We start from the raw sequence: 22,460 nt of genomic DNA, 5'->3' as shown, positions 1-22,460 counted from the left end.
CAGACTGGCAAACAGCTTCTTCCCTTGGGCAATCAGGACACTGAACACTCAAAAAACATAAACACATTAAACAGACATACACATAGGCTACCTCACTTACACAAGTGCAATATGCTTTCTGCCTTTTAGATTTATTTATTATGACATGCCTGTCCTTGTCTTGTTTCTTGTGTTATTTATGTGTCTTGTTGTTTTTATCTTAAATTGCTTGTCTGTTTTTTCTGTGTGTAATAATGCACCTTCAGTTGGCAATCCCAATTTCGTTGTACGGGTGACTGTACGGTGACAATAAAGACTATCTTATCTTATCTTATCTTATCTTATCAACTGCAAAGTGGTTCGCCTGAAAACTTTCAAGGAATATCAGGGCAGGGCTCACAACTTGCATTGACATAACCAGCCACAACCAAAAGATTAAGGACACAGAGAATATAAAGCTATAGTTCTTAACTTATGTCGCCCCCTTGAGGAATTCTGATCAATTACAGCATCACTGTCAGTGCATCTACATGAGATAAGCCTTCTGTAATGGCACATGGATTTTATTATTCTGTACATCCAGGTTTTTTTAGTAGTAGAATCAACAACTGAAACATTTCTTGGGCTCTTCTTGGGATTTTTTTTTGCTCCTGGGCCAGTGTCAGACATCCGTTTGTAAACGCTGCCATACTGAGAAATACAGAGAGAGTTTTTTCAGAGCTGACAGGCTTATCACCTTTTTGTTAACACGTTTTGCGATGGCTTGAATGTAATCGACATTGAAAAAGTTAAGCGCAAAGCTCCTCCAAAACAGTGTCCTTTTTTAGAGCAGCATACATTTGCCTTATCCAGCCAGTCAGGTTGTCCCTACAGCCCTTATTTCATGCTCCTTTTCTTTCTCTTTGTAAAGTTATGTCTTTATTTTGTCAATTAACACACATGCAATGTAAGTCTCACACGTGCCGATCGAAATTACTTTTTGTTTTTTGTATTGTACTTTTTTTCCCATTTCTAGATAGTAAAAAATGAGCCAGTCGACATCTGAGCCACCAACTAACATCGAAAAATGGTCCAGAGAAGACGTCCACCATTGGCTGAGGACAGAGGTCAAAGTTCATCAGAGCTGTGCGGACAAATTCTTTGAAGAGGAAGTTTCAGGCAATTTTCTAGTTGACTTTGAAAAGGAGGATGTATTAGACTTAGGAATTAAACACGGCCCCGCTGTCAAAATCACATCTCATCTACAGAGGCTCAAAGAAGGAACACAGCACGAGTCACAGTTCCCAGCTGATGTGGAAAACTGGACAAAAGAGCAAGTGAGCCAGTGGTTACTGCAGCATGTGAAGGTATGTATTTTATTTGTACACATTTTATGTTGTCTTGTTTATTATTATTATTTTTCTGTTTCTTTGATGTCTATAACATTATGAAATTTTAAAATTATTCGGGTGGAGGCTTCAGATAAGCCCACTGTTTTTTAGTCTCTCCCTGCACTGTAATTGTTTGTTATCTTTGTTGTTCTGTACATTTTTAATGGTGCAAACAAAAAAAACCTTAAACGTAGGTAGATGGGGAAAAGGCAGAACGATTCCAACAGGAAGATGTGTCTGGAGATTGCCTGGTTTGCTTCACCAAGCAGGATTTTCTAGATCTGGACCTGAAAAAAGGTCCCATTGTAAAGATCCTCAAAGAGCTTCAGCGACTGAAAATTCAACCAGAACCAACACTGCGTCCTGTCCACGGTATCTGCACATTTCTAAAGTTCTAATTTAAAGACTTTTAAGACCTTTTTGAAGACCTCTAAAATTAAAATGTAATACCGATACGTATTGGGTGTCGGATTTGCCGGATTATCATTGAAGGATATAAATTAAACAGGTAAAATAAAACCTAATATAAAAAACCTTTATAAATGTAACAATTAAACTAGAAAAATAGACTGAAAACAAAAAAAGACAAGCTTGTTCATTCTGCCCTGACTTTTTAAGACATTTAAAGACCTTGAATACCACAACCTAAATTTAATTACTTTTTAAGACTTTTCAGGGATCTGCGGCTACCCTGGTCCTGTCCCTCAAGTCACACAGACACCGGCAAATCTCACAGAACTGAAAGAATCTCAAAAGGAAAATCACTCACTGGAGAAACCTGCAGAAGTTGAGGAAACTTTTGAAGCGGTGCAGGCAACAGCAACACTAGGGGCGACTAAAGAAACAGCTGTGGTAAAACTTTTTGTTTTTATAACACCTTCAAAGAATATCATTATTTATTGCCCTTATACTTTTTACATTATACACTTAACATTTCTAATTTCATATTGTACATATTGGAAATAATGTTCCACATATTGCACTTTTTTTTTTTTTAACTTTTTTATTATATTTAATTTTATGTATACCGATTTGTTTTGCCTTACTTTTGGCACTACTAAGAATGTATTAATTATTAATATTACTTATCTTATTTGACCTAATTGTCCTCTTGTTCTTATTGCACCACACAAACACACACACACACACACACACACACACACACACACACACACACACACACACACACTTACACCTTGGGTCGGTGACAAACGCAATTTCGATTCCTTTGTATGTCTGGCACATATTTTAAATTGACTGTAAAGCTGACTTTGAATTTGATATATAACTAATATTAGTAGTATGTAGTTTGTACCTGTGTTATGATGGTTGACTGTGAGTTTGTTATGTCTGCTACTGTGGCCAAAATGAAATGAAAAAGGCGTATCAGTGTATTAATAACAAAAACATGTCTGCTCTTCTGTCCCTCCAGATCCCAGCTGTTGTGATTAAAAACATCCTGGATAAACTTGAAAGAAATGACCTAAAATCTTTTAAATTCCAACTCAAAAATTACAACAGGAATGGCTACACTGCCGTTCCTCAGGGCAAATTGGAAGACAGGGACACCATGGACATCGCCACGTTAGTGACAAACTACTACGGCTGCGATGAGGCCTTATTGGTCACAAGAGATATTCTACACATGATATGTCAGCTCGATCTTGGCTGTCAGCTCGAGAGGGACATGGGTAAGAAAACAAATCAAAATTAAAAATTTCACTTCAGAAAAAAATAAACAGATATGTCAGCCTTTCCTTGACTATATAACAGTACTGAAGGGATCTTCATGACCTTTTTATTTTCTGCTTAACATTTGTCTAAAGTTTATACAATGTAATTGGAAGTCCTTAGAAACCTGTAAAGTAGAGTACGCCGTGTTGGCTCTCATTTTATTTTGTCTTTTGTTTTTGAGTTCAGTTTTTCATTTGTGTGTGTATGTGTTCTTTTAAAAAGAAAATGAAAAAAAGTGTTTGAAAGTGCACTTGCTCACCTTAGATTTTTCTTTACTTTCATGTGACCCTGCCCAAAAGCTACGCATTTTAAAAGGTTAAAACATTTTATTTTCCAGTGTCAGCTATTTGAAATGGCAGAACGAACCCTTTAGTTATAATTGCATAGGAACTTTTGATTGATTGACTCACTTCTCTGTTGTTTACACAGGAGCAAGGGAGTGAGGAGTGGGGATGACACAGAAGATTCAGAGTCACCAAGAAAAAAATAATCTTGTATTTGTTTTATAAATGTAGAATACATTCACAATCATGCTTTAAATACCAATCCTTGCACTGCAGTGGCAGCCACACCTTATATAATGAAGTCTCCTATTTTTTTTTATACGTTCACTGTGTACTGTCTGGCATTCTATGAAAAAAAAGTTGAGCCTGACACCACTTCTACCACAAAACAGTAGAGTGACAACTAGTTCTTGGGCCATTGTGTGGGAAATATCTGAAATCAAGAGTTCTTAAGAATTCAGCTTGTCTTTGAGAGTTTTATTATAAGCCAATATACTTGCTCAAACAGGGTTAAGAGCAGAGGGACAAATAATTCAGAGTTATGTCAGGGGATATATGGGGTAGAAACTAAGGAACGGGTTGCTGACTAGACTCGGCTGCGCTTGTTGAGGCTTCACAGGAAACAAGGTTAGCATGTGCTTAGGGTGTGAGGCCAGTTTCCTCAGAACAGGATGTTGAGCTGTGTTTGCAGAAGGAAGATGTGCAGCTCTGGTAGCGATGACAGCAAACACTCGTGTCATATACTCAAAAGTGACAATAAAATATGCAGGGGGTAATTATGAACATATATGTGATAAAATCCACAAGCTACCGTTTATGACCAATCAAAATTTTCTATAAAAATCAACGTTACATTACATTACATTACATTACGTTTTACGTAATGGACATGGAAAATATTCTGTTCCCCTTGTGATTGTCATTACATCCTAAAATATAATTGCTGCCATATTATAAAATGCTGACTCATTGTGTTATAAACCACTAAGCAGAGTTTTGTGTTTTGATTATATTTTAAACTCATAATATATTCCTTAAACTGGACTTCCTGGATCATGTTTATTCCTCTAACCTGTACATTGGAAGCAACTCACCCTCATACCCTCTGTTTTGCTATTTTCTTTCTTAACATAGCTTTACTGTTTAACAAGTTTTTACTGAAATACAAACAATAAACAGTGTTATATAATCTTATTTAAATGCTGCCATAACTGAATAACTCATCCCTTCTGAACTCAACTGTCTGTGAGTGGGCGTCACTATTACTTTACAACTGCAGGGAGTAATGTAGGAGGGATGGGCTTAAGTTTCATACACGGGTCTCGGCAGCACAACGTTTTCCTCTCAGCAAAATTTACAGCAAATAGATGAGTGTACAGTTACATTCCAGGGGAGATGGTCAGCGGTTGAAATCCAGTCTGAGGTAGGTGGAAAAAGTCCCTGGCTGCGTATGAATACTTTCTTAAATTGCATTATAGCAGGTTATAAAGTGCATAGCAGCATGTTCACAAGTTAGTGATCAGTATTAATGAGCTGGACAGCCTTGGGGATGAAGGTTGCCTTCCTCCTTTGTTTCAGACAGAATGGAGGGGAACCACTCAAACTCAGTAAACAGGATATGGGAGGAGGGGTCCTGAAGAATCCTACGTGCAGATTTTACAGTCTGTGTGTCATAAAGGGGGGAGAGAGCTCGAATAGGCTAATATACATTTAAAGGTAGTGGAACCTCAAAATTGTGTTAACGTATGATTTCTTACAATAGGCGGACATGTCCTCAATGTTGTTTCTTTGCGTGAATTGTATTACATTTATTTCCTAGTTCAGAGGCTGCATTTTAAAACAGTTTGGGAACAATGCTCCACCAGGGTGTCTCCTTTCATGGCTACACTGGTTCACAAAAATCTTAATGCATCGCGTGTTATCTCACTTAAGTTGATTTGTGTATAGCAGTATATGGGTTTTCACACTCAAACTGGCACAAACTAACCTTTTATTTAGTTTCTTGTTGGTTTGAACTTGGTGAAGCTGCTCTGCAGTATTTTTAGTTCTGGTTGATTGGACTTCATCCGAGTGTAATCTACAGTTTATTGCTGTGAGGCTAACCTTTAGACTGTGCCATGTTTGTTTAAGATAAGATAAGAAAATCCTTTATTAGTCCCACAGTGGGGATATTTTCGGGTTACAGCACTAATTTGCAATAATAATAACTTATGTAAACATTACAAAAGTAAACAGATATTTCAACATTGCCGATTTTACAGTCTGACTGCTGCAGGAAGAAAAGATCTCTCTTTCACACACCGCAGATGTATCAGTCTGTCACTTGACACGTGGAGTTCTACCACCTCCACGTGTCAAGTGTAAAGCCCAGGGGTGTGTGAAAATGTACAAAAATGACTTAACGGTTACACCCTTGCATTTATCGCTGTCGGCTCGAGCGGATCAGCTGAGCGGATGTGGAGCAGTTAAATAGAAATTAATACATTTTGTAAACAAACACAATTTATGTGTTGTGTTATTTGCATTAGCAGGCCTACCCTATAGTAGCTTTGGCACTCTGCCTGCGGCCTCGTACCTACGACTGAATCACAGCCTTGCTGATATAGAGTGACAACGTACTCCCTCTCATGTGATATTGCTTAACACACACAACCCCAATTCCGAAAACGTTGGGGCGTTATGTAAAACGTATACAAAACAGAATGTGATCATTTGTTAATCCTTTTTCACATACAATCAAGTTGAAAATAATGCAAAGGCAATGTATTTTATGTTTTACCCTATCTATTTAATTGTTTTTCGTAAATATATGCCTTGAATTTGATGCCAGCAACACATTTCAAAAAAGTTGGGAAAGGGGCATTAAAAGGTTTGGAAAGCTGTAGAATTAAAAAAAATACCTGTTGGAACAGTACTCGCAAAAACATGTTAACTGGTAACAAGTGATATTATCATGAATGGATATAAAGTTTGGCCCGTAAATGTGCAGTCTGCACAAGGACCATCCAGACTGTTACCAATACAAAGTTGAAAAGCCAGCATTTGTGATGGTATGGGGGAGGGTTAGTGCCATGGCGTGGGTAACTTGCACATCTATGAAGGGAACAATAATGCTGAAAAGAACATACAGGTTTTGGAGCAACATGCTGGCATCCAGACAACGTCTATTTCACGTCCCTTCTTATTTAAGCAAGACCATACCGAGCCACATTCTGCACATCTTAATACAGCTTGGCTCGTATGAAAAGAGTGCCGGTACTAGACTGGCCTGTCTGCAGTCCATACCTGTCTCCCTTTGAAAAAATGTGGTGCATTATGAAGCACACAATATCACAATGGAGACCCCGGGATGTTGAGCAACTGAGGTTGTATTTCAAGCAAGAATAGGAAATGATTTTGCTTTCAAAATGTCAACAATAAATGTCCTCAGTTCCCAAATGCTTACTCAGTGTTGTTAAAAGAAAGGGTGATGTAACTCAGCCGTAAACATGCCCCTGTCCCAACTTTTTTTAAACGTGTTGCAGGCACAACATTTACAATTTGTGTATATATATACAAGACACAATAAAGTTTATGAGTTTAAACAAATACATATGATGTGTTAGAACTGTTTTATATTGGAGACACGTCAAAAAGGATTAAGAAATGATCACATTCTGTTGTATTCACATTTTACATACGGTCCTAACTTTTTCCGAATTGGGGTTGTATGTTTCTTTCATTATTTGAATAAATCACCAACTTTTTCATTTCTAGCTGATCCAAAATGAGACGCTCAACAACAACGCCGCCACCCCCGATTGAACAATGGACCAAAGAAGACGTCCACCATTGGCTAATGACAGAGGTCAAAGTTCATGAGACATGTGCAGACAGATTCTCTGAAGAGGAAGTATCGGGAGATGTTTTAGAAGTTTTTGAGAAAAAAGACATATTAGACTTGGGACTTAAACATGGTCCTGCTGTCAAAATCAAATCGTATCTAGAGAGTCTGAAAAAAGGAGCACAGCATGACTCACAGTCACCAGCATATATGGAAAACTGGACAAAGGAACAAGTCTCCCAGTGGTTACTGCAGCATGTGAATTTATACAGCAAATATGCAGAACGTCTCCAAGAAGAAGACGTGTCTGGAGATTGCCTGGTATGCTTCGAGAAGCATGACTTTCTGGACCTGGAACTTAAAAACGGTCCTGCTGTTAAGATTCTGGCAGAACTCCGTAAATTGAACAACAAACCAGAGCCAACACTGAAACCCATCCTTCACACCTGCACAGATCAAAAAGAAGCTACAAACCCCATTGCGCCTGACTTAAGTCTTGCTCAGGCAATGACAGCAAAACAAGAAGAATCACATATCAAAACTGATTCAAAAACAGACAAAACGTTGGAATGTAAATCTGAAAAAGCTCAGCAACCATCAAAGAAATCTTCGGAAAAGCAAGAAATTCAGCCTCCAAAGCCACAAAACGTGGGAGTCAAGAAAGAAACTATTGTGGTAAATTTCTACATCATTTTAAATGTCAAAGTATATGAAATATTGTATCCTGTTAATAGAATGTTAAATTGTAGAGTGACCTTAAAAACTAAGGGACAGATCCACTAAGAATGGATTACGCTGACTAATAGCTCCATGATTAACGGCGAAAAAAGATAAAAGATTAAGTTGTTTTTAGAACGAAATCATACTTCAGAATGTTTGCCAAACTGAATTGAAAAAAGTTTATACTAAATATTTATTTCTGTTTCTTCCTACAGACCAATGTCCAACCAGAAATACCCAAGATTACTGAGGTGATCCTGAAAACCCTAGATAACCTTTTAAAAGAAGATATGAAAACATTTCACTTCCACTTAAAAGACTACTCTAAATCCAAGCGGAAACCTATTCCTTGGAGTAAACTGGAGAACAAGGACAGAATGGACACCACTGACCTAATGATTCAAAACTATAAAAGCAAAGAGGCTTTACGAGTCACAATAGACATCCTCAAAGACATCAATCAGTGTGAACTGGCTCGTCAACTGGAACACAACATGGGTAAGACACCAATGTAACAATATATTCAAAGATGTTTAATTTCATTGGCCTTAAATACGTACTTAATTGGATTTTCCTAATAAACAAAGAATAGTCATATAAAATTAATCCCTCTCACTTTTGATCACTTTTGCCCCACTAGAATGTGGGGTTTGTGTTTAACATCCTCAGACTGTATTTTGTTTTTTTACAAGACTTTTCTGGGCGGTGGGTGTGGAGATTAACCCTCAACAAATACTTGTACTTCAGGGGCACATAGCCGTTAAAGCCTATGGAAACCTGGTCTAAGATAGTTAATATTAATATATGATAACAAATGTGGGTTTCTCAATAAGCTTTTAGAACACTTTAGTTTTTAAAAGACTGATTTAATACTGTCTAGATTTTTTGACAGGACTGTGTGGCCGTATGATAGTTTTTATAGAATGTTCGGGCAGAGAACTGCTGTGATTATTTCAAAATACTAAATGTGTCGGATAAACGGTTGAAGATGATGAAGATGAAATGTGTAATAAGAACCACAGCATAAACCGCTTCATCTAAACTGAATTTCAGTTTTATTAAACTTAAAATTACAATATCTTTAATTTATAAATACTGTATGCCTAACTCTTTTCATATGCGTAATATCATGCATGTTACTCCTCATATTACATAGAAGGATTTTTCAGATTTGGTTTAACAGGTTTAACGGCCTCCACACACATCCTGCGTCTACCTCTGGAGCGCGTCGCGTTACCTTACTGCTGCCTCTCTCGGACTTTTCTCGGACACACATGCAACGTCTCAGCAGCTGCTGCTGCTGCAGCGCTGCTTCTAAAAGCCCTATCTTTCTACATAGAGTTTTCATAGATAATTCCCATTAAAAATGAAGTTCTTTCATGTCATCTATGATGCATATGATTTATATTGAGTCTGGACAGTAATCCGTGCGCCCCATTGCCATTTTTTTTCTTTTTTTTTGCCATATTTTCGCTTGTTGGAAGTTTTATTTTGAAGGGGACACACCAGGAAATGGTGAAACTACAGCGAAAGCTGCCAGTATGAAGTCAATATGACTCTCAGCAGAGTATTTCAAAAATCACTTTACTGATTTATACGGGAGAGAGAGAGGGGGGTGTGGTCGGGGAAGAAGAAGGCCGTAGACACAGATAGAGCAACGGAAAACTGTTGCGCTCATCATGATCTTTTTTATTTCTTCACTATATTGGATCTCTATATGTGTCATTTATCCAAAAATGAAATGCCAGACCTAATTGAAAATTAGGTTTTAAATCCCTCGGATTTTGATTGCACAATTAAATCGTGAAATAAAGGGATTATTCGCGTATACGACTGAGGGATGTTTTATTTTGAAATAAACACACCGGGTAAACGTGTAACTAGAGTGAATGCTGCTGGTATGACTGTCAGCAGAGTATTTCTCTATCAGTTAAAGCACATAGACGCGAGAGAGACGCGCTGCTCTCAGAAAAAAAATAGGCGAGCCTCCTGAGGTGAAGGGGAGCGTCGCTGCAGACGTGCCTCCGACGCGCCTCAGCAGTGCGTCTGAGGTTGGATGTGTGCTCGCTCTACGTTGATTTCACAGTCTGTGACAAAAAGTCAGACGCAGACGCGAGGTAGACGCGCAGTAGAGGTAGGATGTGTGTGGGGGCCGTAAGTGCTATTGTCAAAAATACAATTTAAAAAACACCAGTGAGCCACACTCACACTGCGTGACATGTTCCTTTATCATCATGAACACTATTCTGACTCAGTCCCACATTCACCTTCCTGCTGCACAATAGACAGCCCCACCTATATATCCATCTTCAGCTGCTAATAGTCCCAAACAAATGCACCCTCTCATGTTTTCATTAATGTTACATTAAAACTACAGTACTACATAGTATGTTTAAATTGGTTAAAGGATATCATGGTATTCATTTTACTTTGTTGCTGTAAGTTGTTCCAGGAGTCAGGGGCACTGAAGCTAAAAGCTGTCTTTCAATGCTCAGACCGGGCTTGTGGGACATAAAGCATAAGCATGTCAGTGGAGCGGGTCTGATAAAACCCATCTGAAATTTGCAGCATTTCTGTTAAATAATATTATATGTGTTGTTGTTAAGGATAAATAAAGGTTAAATAAAAATAAAATATACATCTTCATTAAGAGGCAGTGGAGCTGAGAATCATTGAAAGCAAGTCAGAGAGGATTGAGAGATGGATTAAATCTTTGTTAAGTTTTTTTAATGGGATTTTCTGACAATGGAAAAAAAGGAGAACTGCCTCAACCTTTTCAGTTAATAGTGGTGTTGTTTTGTGTGTTTTTTTAAACTTATTAATATATGTACTTTACTGCTACTTTACAGGTCAACTGGAGCAGCAGTGTCCTACTAAAGAAGCTCAGAAGAAAGAAACCAACCAGGGTGACAAACTTAAGGATTTGTTAACTTGTGGTGGAAACTCACTTGACAGCTATGATAGATTTGTTGTTGTTGTAAACAAGAGCAGTCCAGAACAGGTGCCGTATCTCCAGTTTTTGAATAAGCTGAAACTGTTTTGTGTGTTAGACTTTGACCCTAACTCTAATGCTCCAGGTGGACTGTGTCCTTCATACAGAGAGTCACGGGTAGCCAATCTGCATACACCCTCACAATATCAAGGACAGACTGATTCAGTGATAAAGGACCTTAATCTCTACAAACAGACCAGCTGGGTCTTCTGCAATGGCAGACATGACCTTGAAAGTGACTCATACAAGGAGTTAGACTACAAGAACTGGTTCAGGGAAACATACAGAGATGTAGACCAGTTGATTTCATTTATTTGCAACCCTGAAGTTCTTCTCCATGGAAGAAGTCTCGTCATATTCCTCCTACTTTCACCTGTGGACTCTGAGAAAGACCCGATCTTTGACACGTACAGGTCTTTCATAAAAAATGGTAGAAAAGAGGAAAGCATCATCACTATTTGTGAATGTCAGAGCACATATGCAAAATGGAGAAAGCTGATACAAGAAAAGTGTGACTTTGATATTGACCATCTATCCATAAATGAACTAACCCTCAGTGAGATCAACGGAACCATATTGGCCCTGGGACCAATCAATACGTCATCTGTAAGGCGGATTCCTTCTGGTAACAGCACTGTTGTCCTGAAACAGAAGGATGAAGAACTTTTGACAGCTCTGGACATTTTGTGTCAGAATCAGTGTGAAAACATCCACGATGAAAAAAGTCAAGAGTATAAAGACTTCAGAGTCAAAGAAGAGGAGGAATTCTACAGAGGAGGGAAAGTCAAATGGTGGAACTTCTACTTCTGTGAAAAAGACAAAGAAAAGCCATTTGTCAAAAGAGACAAGTATGAAAATGTGAAGAAGATGATTAGGTCTCAGCTAAGGGACTCAAAGGACATGTGTGTTCTACTCAATCTATTTCACCATCCGGGCTGTGGTGGCACCACATTAGCAATGCACGTGATGTGGGATCTCCGTAAGAAGTTCAGATGTGCCGTGCTCAAAGACCACACACTGACTGGGGAAGAAGTTGCGATTCAAGTCAGTAGACTCATGAAACTTGAAAGTGAGAAACCAACTCCGGTTTTGCTGTTAGTCGATAATTTAAAAGAAACAGAGAATCCTTATTATCTTGTGAACTGCATTCAAAAAGCTTCAGAGGATAACTTAAACAAAACTGTGGGTGACGCACAACACTGCAAAGTCATCATCCTAAACTGTGTTCGTTCCCATAGCCCGAAGGAGCAATACATGAGACCCAGTCAAACACAAAGTCAATACATTACTTCTTCATTGACACCAGAAGAACAGAAGGATTTTGAAAAAAAACTCAGTGATCTCAAAGAAACTCATGAAAAACCTGAAAACTTTTACACCTTCATGATCATGAAAAGCAATTTTGACCAAAAATACATAGACGATCTTGCTCGAAACACACTGAAGAACTTTGATTTCAGCGAAAAGGAGGCCCGACTTTTTGCCTTCCTTGCATTACTTAACACCTATGTGGCAGCATCTGAAATCTCTCTCTCACTCTGTGAAGATTTTTTGGGGATGAAAATGATTCGATGGCAAGAGGAGAATATACTGGAAAAAATGAAGCCATATTCAAACTTTCTCATCATAGAAAGGGTTGAAGATTGGGGAGGATACAAAGGAATCCGAATCCTTCATCACACCATAGCATCTGCGTGTCTGAAGGAGTTGGAGAGAAGCTTTTTAAACGTAAAAGTAAGTGATATCACTATGGAGATTCTTCACTGTGATCTGTTCTTCAGTGTTGCAGTTGTCAAACACAGATTCATGCTCTCAGTTCAACAGATGTTGATTGAAAGGCAGCGCAGGAAAGATAGCAATGAAAGAGATCTCTTCTCTCTTCTCATTGACAAAATCCACAACCAGCAAGGGAGACAAACTGTTGAGGAAATCTTTGAGAAAGCAGCATCCAGGTTTGTGGTGAGTGCATCTATTCCTCAGGCACTGGCGAGATACTTGTATATCAAAGAGCGTGACTTCCCAGAGGCTCTGAAATGGGCTGAGAAGGCCAAGAACATCAAGGAAAACCCCTACACATTTGACACAATTGCACAGATTCACAAAAGCAATTTAAAAACTAACATCGACAGACAAAAGCAGGAGACATCGCACAATCCAGAAGACTTGGACATTGACCTTACAATGGCACAACATGCTATCACAGCATTTAAAAGAGCTCAAGAGCTGGCAGATGCAGAGGATGAACCTGAGAAGGAAGTTGCCGATGATGAGTCAGATGACTATCCCAGGAATTCATACAATGTTTATGGCTACATGGGTGTGCTGGAAATTGCTTTCTTCGTCTTTGAGATACTGAGCAGGTTGCCCTTCTTTGAGGAACGTGTTCCAATGAAGAAGAAGTACCTTCAGAGTTTTCTGCAAAGAAAAATCCCAATCACCAGTGTGTATAAGGAAGACAGTGAGTTCAACAACAGATATGTGGAGATCATCAAAGAACATGAGCCGTTTCTCCTCAGTTTGAAAACTGAAGTGAAAGAAACATTTGAGTATCTTGGCAGTTACTTCATGTATATAAAAGCGAACAGTTCAGAATTTGCTACAAAGAATCATTGGACCGTCAGTGGTCTTTTTAAAAAGTATATCGCTTTTTTTTGCAGTGCACCAGAGGAAATTAAAAAAGAACGACAAAACAATCCCATTCTCAATTTGAAAATTGATGTTGAGGAACGAAGATTATCCCTCGAAGTGAAACAAGCAGATACATTTGCAGGGATTCTACAGCATTTGGACAAACCTGACAAAGAGATTGAGGAGATCACAAAGTGCTATGCATTCTTGCAGAAACACCAACTATTTCTCAACCAAAAGCAAAAGACAAAGGAAACCATCAATTTCATCTTGTCAAACATAGTCCTCTACCTACTGAAACAAAATTCTAAACTTGTGAAGAATCACGGCGACCTCTCTGATCTACTTTCTCAAACCCTGCAAGATGTAGGACTTGGGTATCCGTTCCCTGACCCATACTACCTGGCCTTGTTGCTTTTCTGGCCAAGTCCAACTGATGAAAATACAGAAATTGTGACGTATGTGAAGGCAATTAGAAAATCATCTCACAAGCGCCTTAATTCACTGTTTCGAAAAAGGAGCACTGTTGCCCATCTCTACTTGGGAAAAGAAGAGGGACTCAAGAGGCTTGTTTCTAAACCCCAACTGGATAAGCATTTTAAGAAGATGCGCCGTGATGTCCTTGCACAACTTTGGCGGACTGGAGATATATTTAAGGAAAAAGAAATCTTCAACTGCCTTCATCGGGTCAGTGGAACCATTGAGCAAGGAGAACTGTTTGCCAATTATGGAAAACTTAAAATCCCAGTGCGTCCAGCTCTCATTGCTGGTATCAGAAGTGGATTCAGCACAGAAAAGGTTTCCTTCTACCTTGGATTTGCTATTGATGGACCGCTTGCTTACGATATCCAGTCCGAAAACTAGGGTAGTTAAAGGTACACCAAGTGCAACACAATACACAGACATGAGCGGCCCAGTGACTCACTGTGAGGGAATGGCACAGACACCCTATAAAAGCACGACCAAACAAAAAGAAAGATTGCAGGGATAAATGCCGATCCCTTAGCTTTTTATATTCTTTTCATGTTATTTCATCTTTCATTTAAAGAAAGTGTATTTGAGGTATTCTGTTGTTGCATATTAATTTACCTGCAAGTATAAATAATATTCAAAATGTAGGGTAGCTAATTGTCGTAGTTACTCAGTGTGATGTAATTTTAAACACACTTCATTGAAAGACACACTGTTTGAATATTATTTTTATGTCATTGGATTTTTGTGGTTTTTGTTGGTTTGTTTTTGTTGCAAGTGTAAATATAATGAAGTAGTTAAAGCTGGGGTATGTGATTTCTGATTGGTCAAAGTTAACATGAGCTGTACACTTTGACCAATCAGAGCGAGGCTCCGATTCTCTGTTCTTATTGGCTGTTGGGACTGTCCATTCACTTTGGCACAACTTCGTTGGTGTGTAGAGCGTGTCAGGGAGGGACCATAGGGGAGGGACCAAAGAGAACAAGTGGAGCGGTTGAGGTATTTGGATTCGAATCTCTATCCCAACTGCCATTTTCTCCCCAAATTCTCCACCCCAGCTTTAAGCAATGCAATGGGCATTGTAACAAATAAGTACAAATATGTACAAGAATATCACTGAGAAATGAACTGTACAGAGTGAAAATGATGGCAGTAACTTATAAAGCAAAACCTCTTAATTACATGAGAACATCTTAAGTGAGAGAGTGTAAAGGTAAATGCCTATCCTGTAGCTCCAGTTATATGTGTATATATTTTTATATTATTTTTATTTTATGTTTCATGAAAAAAAAAGATGCCATCTGTTTTTTGTTGTTGTTGTTGTCTGTTGCAGATATGGCACATTGACAAAACTGTGTCCTAGTTATCTGCGAGTGCTAAGAACATGTAAAGTTAAGGGTAGTCACTCAATGTGCTGGAGTTTCAAATACAACTCATATACAATACATTTATTATTCCAGATTTTTTGTTATTTTGTTTCAGATGTGGTAGATTCACCAAAAATGTTCAGATGTATTTTTCTGCAAGTGCAAATATCAAATATTGATATTGAGACATAATCTGTTCAGTGTGAAAAATGTGTGTGACCGTCAGTGACTCTCTGATGTACTTATGCAATGCAAAAACACACAAGTTAGTATAAGTGAGACCGTTTGCAAAGTTGAATGTCAATCCTGTAGTTTTAACTGTAAATATGTGTGTTCAAATATTTTTGTTACTTCATTTTTAAAAGAATATTATTATTGTTATTGCATTTCTTTTAGCTTTCAGTGAAGCTGTATTTTTTTGTTATTGTCTGTTGCAGATTCAACAAACTGTCTCAATTGTATTTATCTGCAAGCGCAAATATTATAATCCTGTAGTCAGTGAAGTGAAAATAGTCTATGCTCTCATTTTTGAGACAAAGAGATGAAGGGAGCCTTGGAACTCCAAATCCAAGTTTAAAACCAATGATCTAGCACTTAATAATTGTATGTATTTTTTTTTAACATAAACAGATTCAAAAACATGAGAACAGATTATATTCAGTATCTTTAGTTCTTGTGTATGAAATGTGAGCAATTGTTTTGGACATCAGCCTTTTTGTCATAGTAAATGTTTTGTCAGCACTAAATGTATGTTCCTGACATTCCTATTATAAACATGTGTTTTCCTAATACAATCATACATTTGTAAGTTTGAGGTGTTAAGGTGTACAAAGGATGAAAGAAGAATGCTGAATCTTAAGATGAGAAAGGGCAAAGACTGTCTGATGATGGTCTAATAACGCCATGAGTGAAAATGTGCACCTTCTGTGTTGTTAATAGTTGATGTTTGTTTTTTGAAAGTTTGATAAGAGCCTGATGATTAACGGCTTACTCTCAGTCATATCTGTAAATGCTGATAGAAATAAACATCTACTGAGACATTTCTGAATCTTGTGTTATCTAATTTTTAGTTACAAACTTTCATCTGCACTAGACAAATTGCTATTACATTTCCGTGACAATAATGATAAAATATGCCCAAATTAATAATATTTGTATTATATCTTATCTTTTTTTAGTCATGAGATGATTTGACATTCAACAATTAAATGTGGATGTAGTTCTGTACAGACAACAGTTCTTTTTTTAAGATTATTTTTTTGGCATTTCTTCTTTATTAGACAGTTTGGATAGACAGAGTTGAAATGGGGCAGGTAGGGGAAGACATGCAGAAAGGCCTGAGCCTCTATGGGGACACTCTAACCGCTAAAACACGAGCGCCCCCCAGAAAACAGTTTTTCTTAACTTAGTTTTTCAATTTGCTCATAGGTAGAGGGATTCAAACAACATACTCATAGGTATTTGAAACATGTTGTCTTGCTCAAAATGTGGTTAATGTTAATTTCCTGACCTTTGAGCTTACAGAAATATCCAAGGCTAAATTTCATGCTCAGCTAAACCAAACATGAGAGATATTCCTGCTAAAAGCAATGGGTTTGTGTGGAGTTTCATTTTTTGAAATTCCTATGTATTCTCATAGATACAATTCCCATTTTAAGACCTGATCAACATTATTTACATTTCACACTCTAAATTACCTTTTAAATGTTATTTGATGGAATGGATACAAATTTGAAAATAAACACACATCATCTAGGGGGGGTTGGTGATGCTCTGAATTTACATTGTATATAGTTTTACAATTGTTCTTTTTCAATGACTGTGTATGGTAAAAAAAAGAATATCTGTCCAGTGTCAATCACGTAAAGAACACTTCAAGTTGAAATTCAAAGTGTGGCCAGGAATCGTCTACGTTTTGGGGTAAGTACTGACCTTTGAGCTTCTTACCTTCATCTTCAGGAATCGACTTCATTCTATTTTCCTCACTGAGTAACGAAGACCATCAGCGTTGATTATACCTGTATATAAAAGATACGTTAATTCTCCAGTTGGGTAAAACAAAGAGATACATTTGCTAAACAGTTTTTGGACCAAACGTGCTGCAATTTAAGAATCATCCATGAAATACAATGACTTAATATTTTTGAACAACAACCCTTAGCCGTCTACTATTATACTCAATTACCACTCAATTTATATTTATTTAGCACCAAATAGCTAGCATAAAAGGTCAAAACAAAAACAACACTATCAAAGATAACAGACATTAATTGAGTACTTACACATTAGCCTTCAACAGCGTGTGTAGAGGATGGAGAATTCATAGATATAAATTGAGTACTTACATATTAGCCTAGAAAGCGTGTGTAGAGGATGGAGAATTCTTTCTTGTAGAGTCAGTTCCATTTTGTAAAATTATCGACTAAACTAGCAACCCTGAAATGCCGGAATTAGGACTAGAAAACTGCATTGAAAATCACGACATAAAAATAGAAGAAAAATATTTAATGATAAGCATAATGATATGAAATCTTATATTTATCATTATTTTAGTCCCGTCAATAGCCTAAAACAATACATATTTATATTTCAATGAAAGTGTACAGAAAGCGGAAAGATTGTTTTTTACTTAGTGCTGTTCTATCAAAATGGTGGATAAAATGTCATGCTTTAAAAAAAATTACATTAAAAATATAATAAAAATATACAGTACAATGCATTATTACTTATCAAATTTGATTACTGATGATGGTAATAATTATCAAAAACTTTTCTAATGTTAAACAAACTAGAATTACTATTTTTTTATATATGTACACATCTATTTCTTGCTATTTCATAATAATTCATCTGTTTAAATTATTAAATAAATATCACTCGACATACAGAATACAGAATTTACGGAACTGAATGAATTGAATACTCACCAATAATGCTTCTTCGACAGCAACGAGAAAATGGATTAACGCCAAATGTTGTTCGCTTAACCCCACTGCGGTGTACCCTGCAACCATCACCACTTTTTTTAAATGACTGTCCATGATTAAAATAAAATAAAATATCAAAATAAATTGAAAGCATTTATATTTTTCTGGTTATCTTTGCCTTTTGTTATTGTTGTTGATCCGATAATATATATATTGTGTATTTGCTTTGCATTTGTTTGACTCAACATCATTGTAATTGAGGGTCACCCCTCAATGATCTCTCGAGTATAAATAAAGGTTCAATTATATTTTTTTTATCTATGATTGTGTTACATGCAGTGTGGAATGCAAAGACACTTACCTGCACAGCCAGACAATATTCTTCTCTTAAATGTCATTATTGTATATTTTAGGCTTTTATGGTGTTTTATGTTTTAGCATAAAATTGTTCTTTTTCACTATGTTTTCATGGACCCATTCATGTTTTGTTATTTGATTTTCTGTGGCTTTTATTAGATTTAATTATTTACATCTACTGTACATTTTCTTACCATTCTATGGCCTTTATTTATTATGTACTGTTAATGTTAGTATTGCTTCAAGATAATATTTTATTCACTATCATTTTAGATATTTGAATTAAGAAATATATATATACATATATACAGCATATTGTGTGTTGTAATCAGGGCGTCATTGAAAAAGAGTGCTCTCAATGGGCCTCCCTGAATAGATAAAGGTTATAATAGTTATAATGTTTTGTGTTTTTGCCTGTGTGAAGCACTTTCTGACTTTATGCTCTTGAAAGGTGCTATAATATAAAAGTTACTCACTTCTTAGGAAGGCTCCATCTTCTTGAAGATTGTGGTAACAGAGGGCACACCAGCACGCGCAATGAGGGAGGCTTGATACCACAATGTTTGTTGATGCTTGACTGATATTCTTCCTCCACTGGCAACTGAAAATTAAAAAAGTACAAATGTTGCAGTTATTCATTGTATTATTTGTTAACCACCTTGGCAGTGGACAAAAGAGGTAGTGTTTTTACCAAACGAGCTGTTGAGAGTACCGATGACAAAGGCATTCAGAAAAACTATATAAAAATAGCATTCTTTGCACTGATGGTCTCGTTTACTGTTACATGTTATTTATGATCATCAGAGGAAAAATGTCAGAAATATTAAAAAGGTTCCTTGTAGCACCTTTAAATTACATTTGACGTTAAAAAGATAATCAAAAGATAGATTATCATCTTCAAGCACTCAACAACCTGGTCCTTCCCTTCCTCTCTGGCCTGCTCCAAACCATCAGGACTGAGCTACAGACCTGGGCTAACAGAGCCTTTGCTGCAGCCACCAACTCCCTCTGGAATGCCCTTCACAGCCACATCCATAACGGCATCACTCTTCCATCCTCCAAGACTGCTACCTTCAATACACAACTTTTCACTCTTGCTTTAAAACAAATTGTTTTGTTTGGTTAGATATAGCTGCTATTGTTTAGTGTCTTTGAGCACCTGGTTAAGTTCTATATTAACCTGATCAACTATTATAATAATTATTATCTTTGTATCACTCTTTCTTCCTTTCCTTCTCATCTTCACTGTTCTACAATTTATTTATTGGTATTTCATTTTTATTGCTGTTTTTCTTCACTTATATTTAACAGTATACATTTTGAATTGAATGATCAAACCAAGGCCTAAAAACTGTGTGTTGCTGCCATGAACTAAAATGAACCGTGGCAAGCTACATCCGTAGGCTTATAGCACCCCCTAGTGTTTAGATAAGAACATAACATACAAATGAAATATGTGGCATTTACAATCATAATCGGTTTAATTGCCATGTATATTCCCGCATACAAGGAATTTGCTATGGTCAGACTGCACAACATAGAATTAACATGAACCTAGATAATATTAGCAAAATTAATCTTAAAACATAAATATAATATTAATAGAGTAATATAATAAAGAGAGAGGATATGTGCAATTGTCTATTTTTAAAACGAGGAACTGTAGTTGTACACTTTTGCAGATTGAACGAGATCTAAAGCTTGCAGTGAAATACAGAATGACACTTTAGCCTAGCAGTGACTAATTCAAATCCATATAATATTGGATACAGTCAGTCACAGTTCATCACATCATTTGCGGTGTAACTCTGAATGTTGAAGCCATTAAATCAATGTCAGAAGAATTGTATATGTATGCAGTTGTACATCTTGTTTCTTTGCAGAATATTGTAATGTATTTAATGCAATACCAATGTTGAAGAGAGTCTTTATCAAAAGCAATGCAGTTTATCCTCCTCATCAAAGCTGCTCTAAATCACAACAAATGTAGGCTACTAAACCTAGCAAAGCAATAAAAACATGGAAAAATGCCTACAGTTGAACGGGACAGTTAAATGTTCTCAGTTAGAATGTGCGTTGGGCGATCAAGGAAAGAGAGTAGCCTCGTTTGAGAAGGAGCCGTCTTGCTAAGACCTGCGCAGTTATGATGCTGGTCTTGCTGAGCGCACAGCATTATGGTTAAGGCCAGGACACACCGGTCCGACTACAGACCGTCGCCAGAAAATACTTTTTTTCCAACTTGAACCTGCGGCTGGCTGGTCTAAAATGAAAAATGAATACCAATATGTATTGGGTGTCCGATTATCCGGATTATCATCGAAGGATAAAAAAATACTGTTAAAAAATTAAACATATAAAAAAGCGAAAACAAAAAAGACAGGCTCATTTTGCCCTGTTCAACTCAAACAATTCCTGACTTTTTAAGACATTTTAAGACCTTGAATATCAGAACCGAAATTTAATGACTTTTTAAGACTTTTCAGGGATCCGCGGCTGCCCTGGTCCTGTCCCTCAAATCACACAGACACCGGCAAATCTCACAGAACCGAAAGGATCTCAAAAGGAAAATCTGCCGCTGGAGAAACCTACAGAAGTCGAGGAAACTTTTGAAGCGGTGCAGGCAACAGCAGCACTAGGGGCGACCAAAGAAACAGCTGTGGTAAAACTTTTTATTTATTTTATTCATTATTTATTGCCCTTATAATGTACACTTTCAATTTCTTCAGTCTACTGCATATTGTACATATATTGCAATTAATGTTCCACATATTGCACATTTAATTTTTTTACTTTTTTATTATATTTAATTTTATATATACCGATTTGTTTTGCCTTACCTTTGGCACTATTAAGAATTTATTAATTATTAATATTACTTATCTTATTTTACCTAATTTTGTCCTCTCGTTCTTATTGCACCACACAAACACACACACACACACACACACACACACACACACACACACACACACACACACACACACACACACACACACTTACACCTTGGGTCGGTGACAAACGCAATTTCGATTCCTTTGTATGTCTGGCACATACTTTAAATTGACTGTAAAGGTGACTTTGAATTGTATATATAACTAATATTAGTAGTATGTAGTTTGTACCTGTGTTATGATGGTTAACTGTGAGTTTGTTATGTCTGCTACTGTGGCCAAAATGAAATGAAAAAGGTGTATCAGTGTATTATTAACAAACAAATGTCTGCTCTTCTGTCCCTCCAGATCCCAGCTGTTGTGATTAAAAACATCCTGGATAAACTTGAAAAAAATTACAACTCAAAAATTACAACAGGAATGGCTACACCGCTGTTCCTTAGGGCAAATTGGAGGACAGGGACACCATGGACATCGCCACGTTAGTGACAAACTACTACGGCTGTGATGAGGCTTTATCGGTGACAAGAGATATTCTACACATGATATGTCAGCTTGATCTTGGCTCTCAGCTCGAGAGGGAAATGGGTAAGAAAAAAATATAAAATAAAAAGTTCACTTGCTTACCTTAGATTATTTTGAAATTCCATGAAACCCTACATTTAGCTGCCCAATATCTACGCTTCTTAAAAGGTTATACAATGTATTTTGCAGTGTCTACCTGTCAGCTATTTGCAATGGCAGAATGAAAGACAACTGACTTCTATTGATTTTCAGGAACCCATTTTTGACTGGTTATAATTCTATGTTTGTTGTTTGATCATCACACTAACTTTTAATTTTTTTATTGACTCACTTCTCTGTTGTTTACACAGGAGCAAGAGAGTGAGGAATGGGGAGGACACAGAAGAGTCAGA

At 37.0% G+C, this 22,460-nt stretch overlaps 1 protein-coding gene across 1 annotated transcript; it reads left to right on the top strand.

Annotated features, from left to right (window-relative positions):
• The first annotated feature begins 4,691 nt into the window (after positions 1–4,691).
• On the top strand, positions 4,692–14,734 carry LOC307254392 (sterile alpha motif domain-containing protein 9-like). Its single transcript, XM_080032774.1, has 4 exons — positions 4,692–4,790; positions 7,124–7,865; positions 8,126–8,408; positions 10,760–14,734. The coding sequence occupies exons 2-4, from the start codon at positions 7,134–7,136 to the stop codon at positions 14,392–14,394; spliced, it is 4,650 nt and encodes a 1,549-aa protein (XP_079888900.1). The 5' UTR covers positions 4,692–4,790; positions 7,124–7,133; the 3' UTR covers positions 14,395–14,734.
• The last annotated feature ends 7,726 nt before the right edge of the window (positions 14,735–22,460 follow it).

This window comes from Ammodytes marinus (genome assembly GCF_949987685.1).
Source record: "Ammodytes marinus genome assembly, chromosome: 8".
Taxonomy (NCBI): Eukaryota; Metazoa; Chordata; class Actinopteri; order Uranoscopiformes; family Ammodytidae; genus Ammodytes; species Ammodytes marinus.
The sequence above is the reverse complement of the archived record's forward strand: the minus strand, read 5'-3'. Positions and strand labels throughout refer to the sequence as shown.

Coding starts and splice junctions, on each gene's coding strand:
- LOC307254392 (XM_080032774.1), top strand. CDS start 7,134: ATGAGACGCTCAACAACAACGCCGCCACCCCCGATTGAACAATGGACC. Junction 7,866..8,125: donor TCAAGAAAGAAACTATTGTG/GTAAATTTCTAC, acceptor TTCTTCCTACAG/ACCAATGTCCAACCAGAAAT. Junction 8,409..10,759: donor TCAACTGGAACACAACATGG/GTAAGACACCAA, acceptor GCTACTTTACAG/GTCAACTGGAGCAGCAGTGT.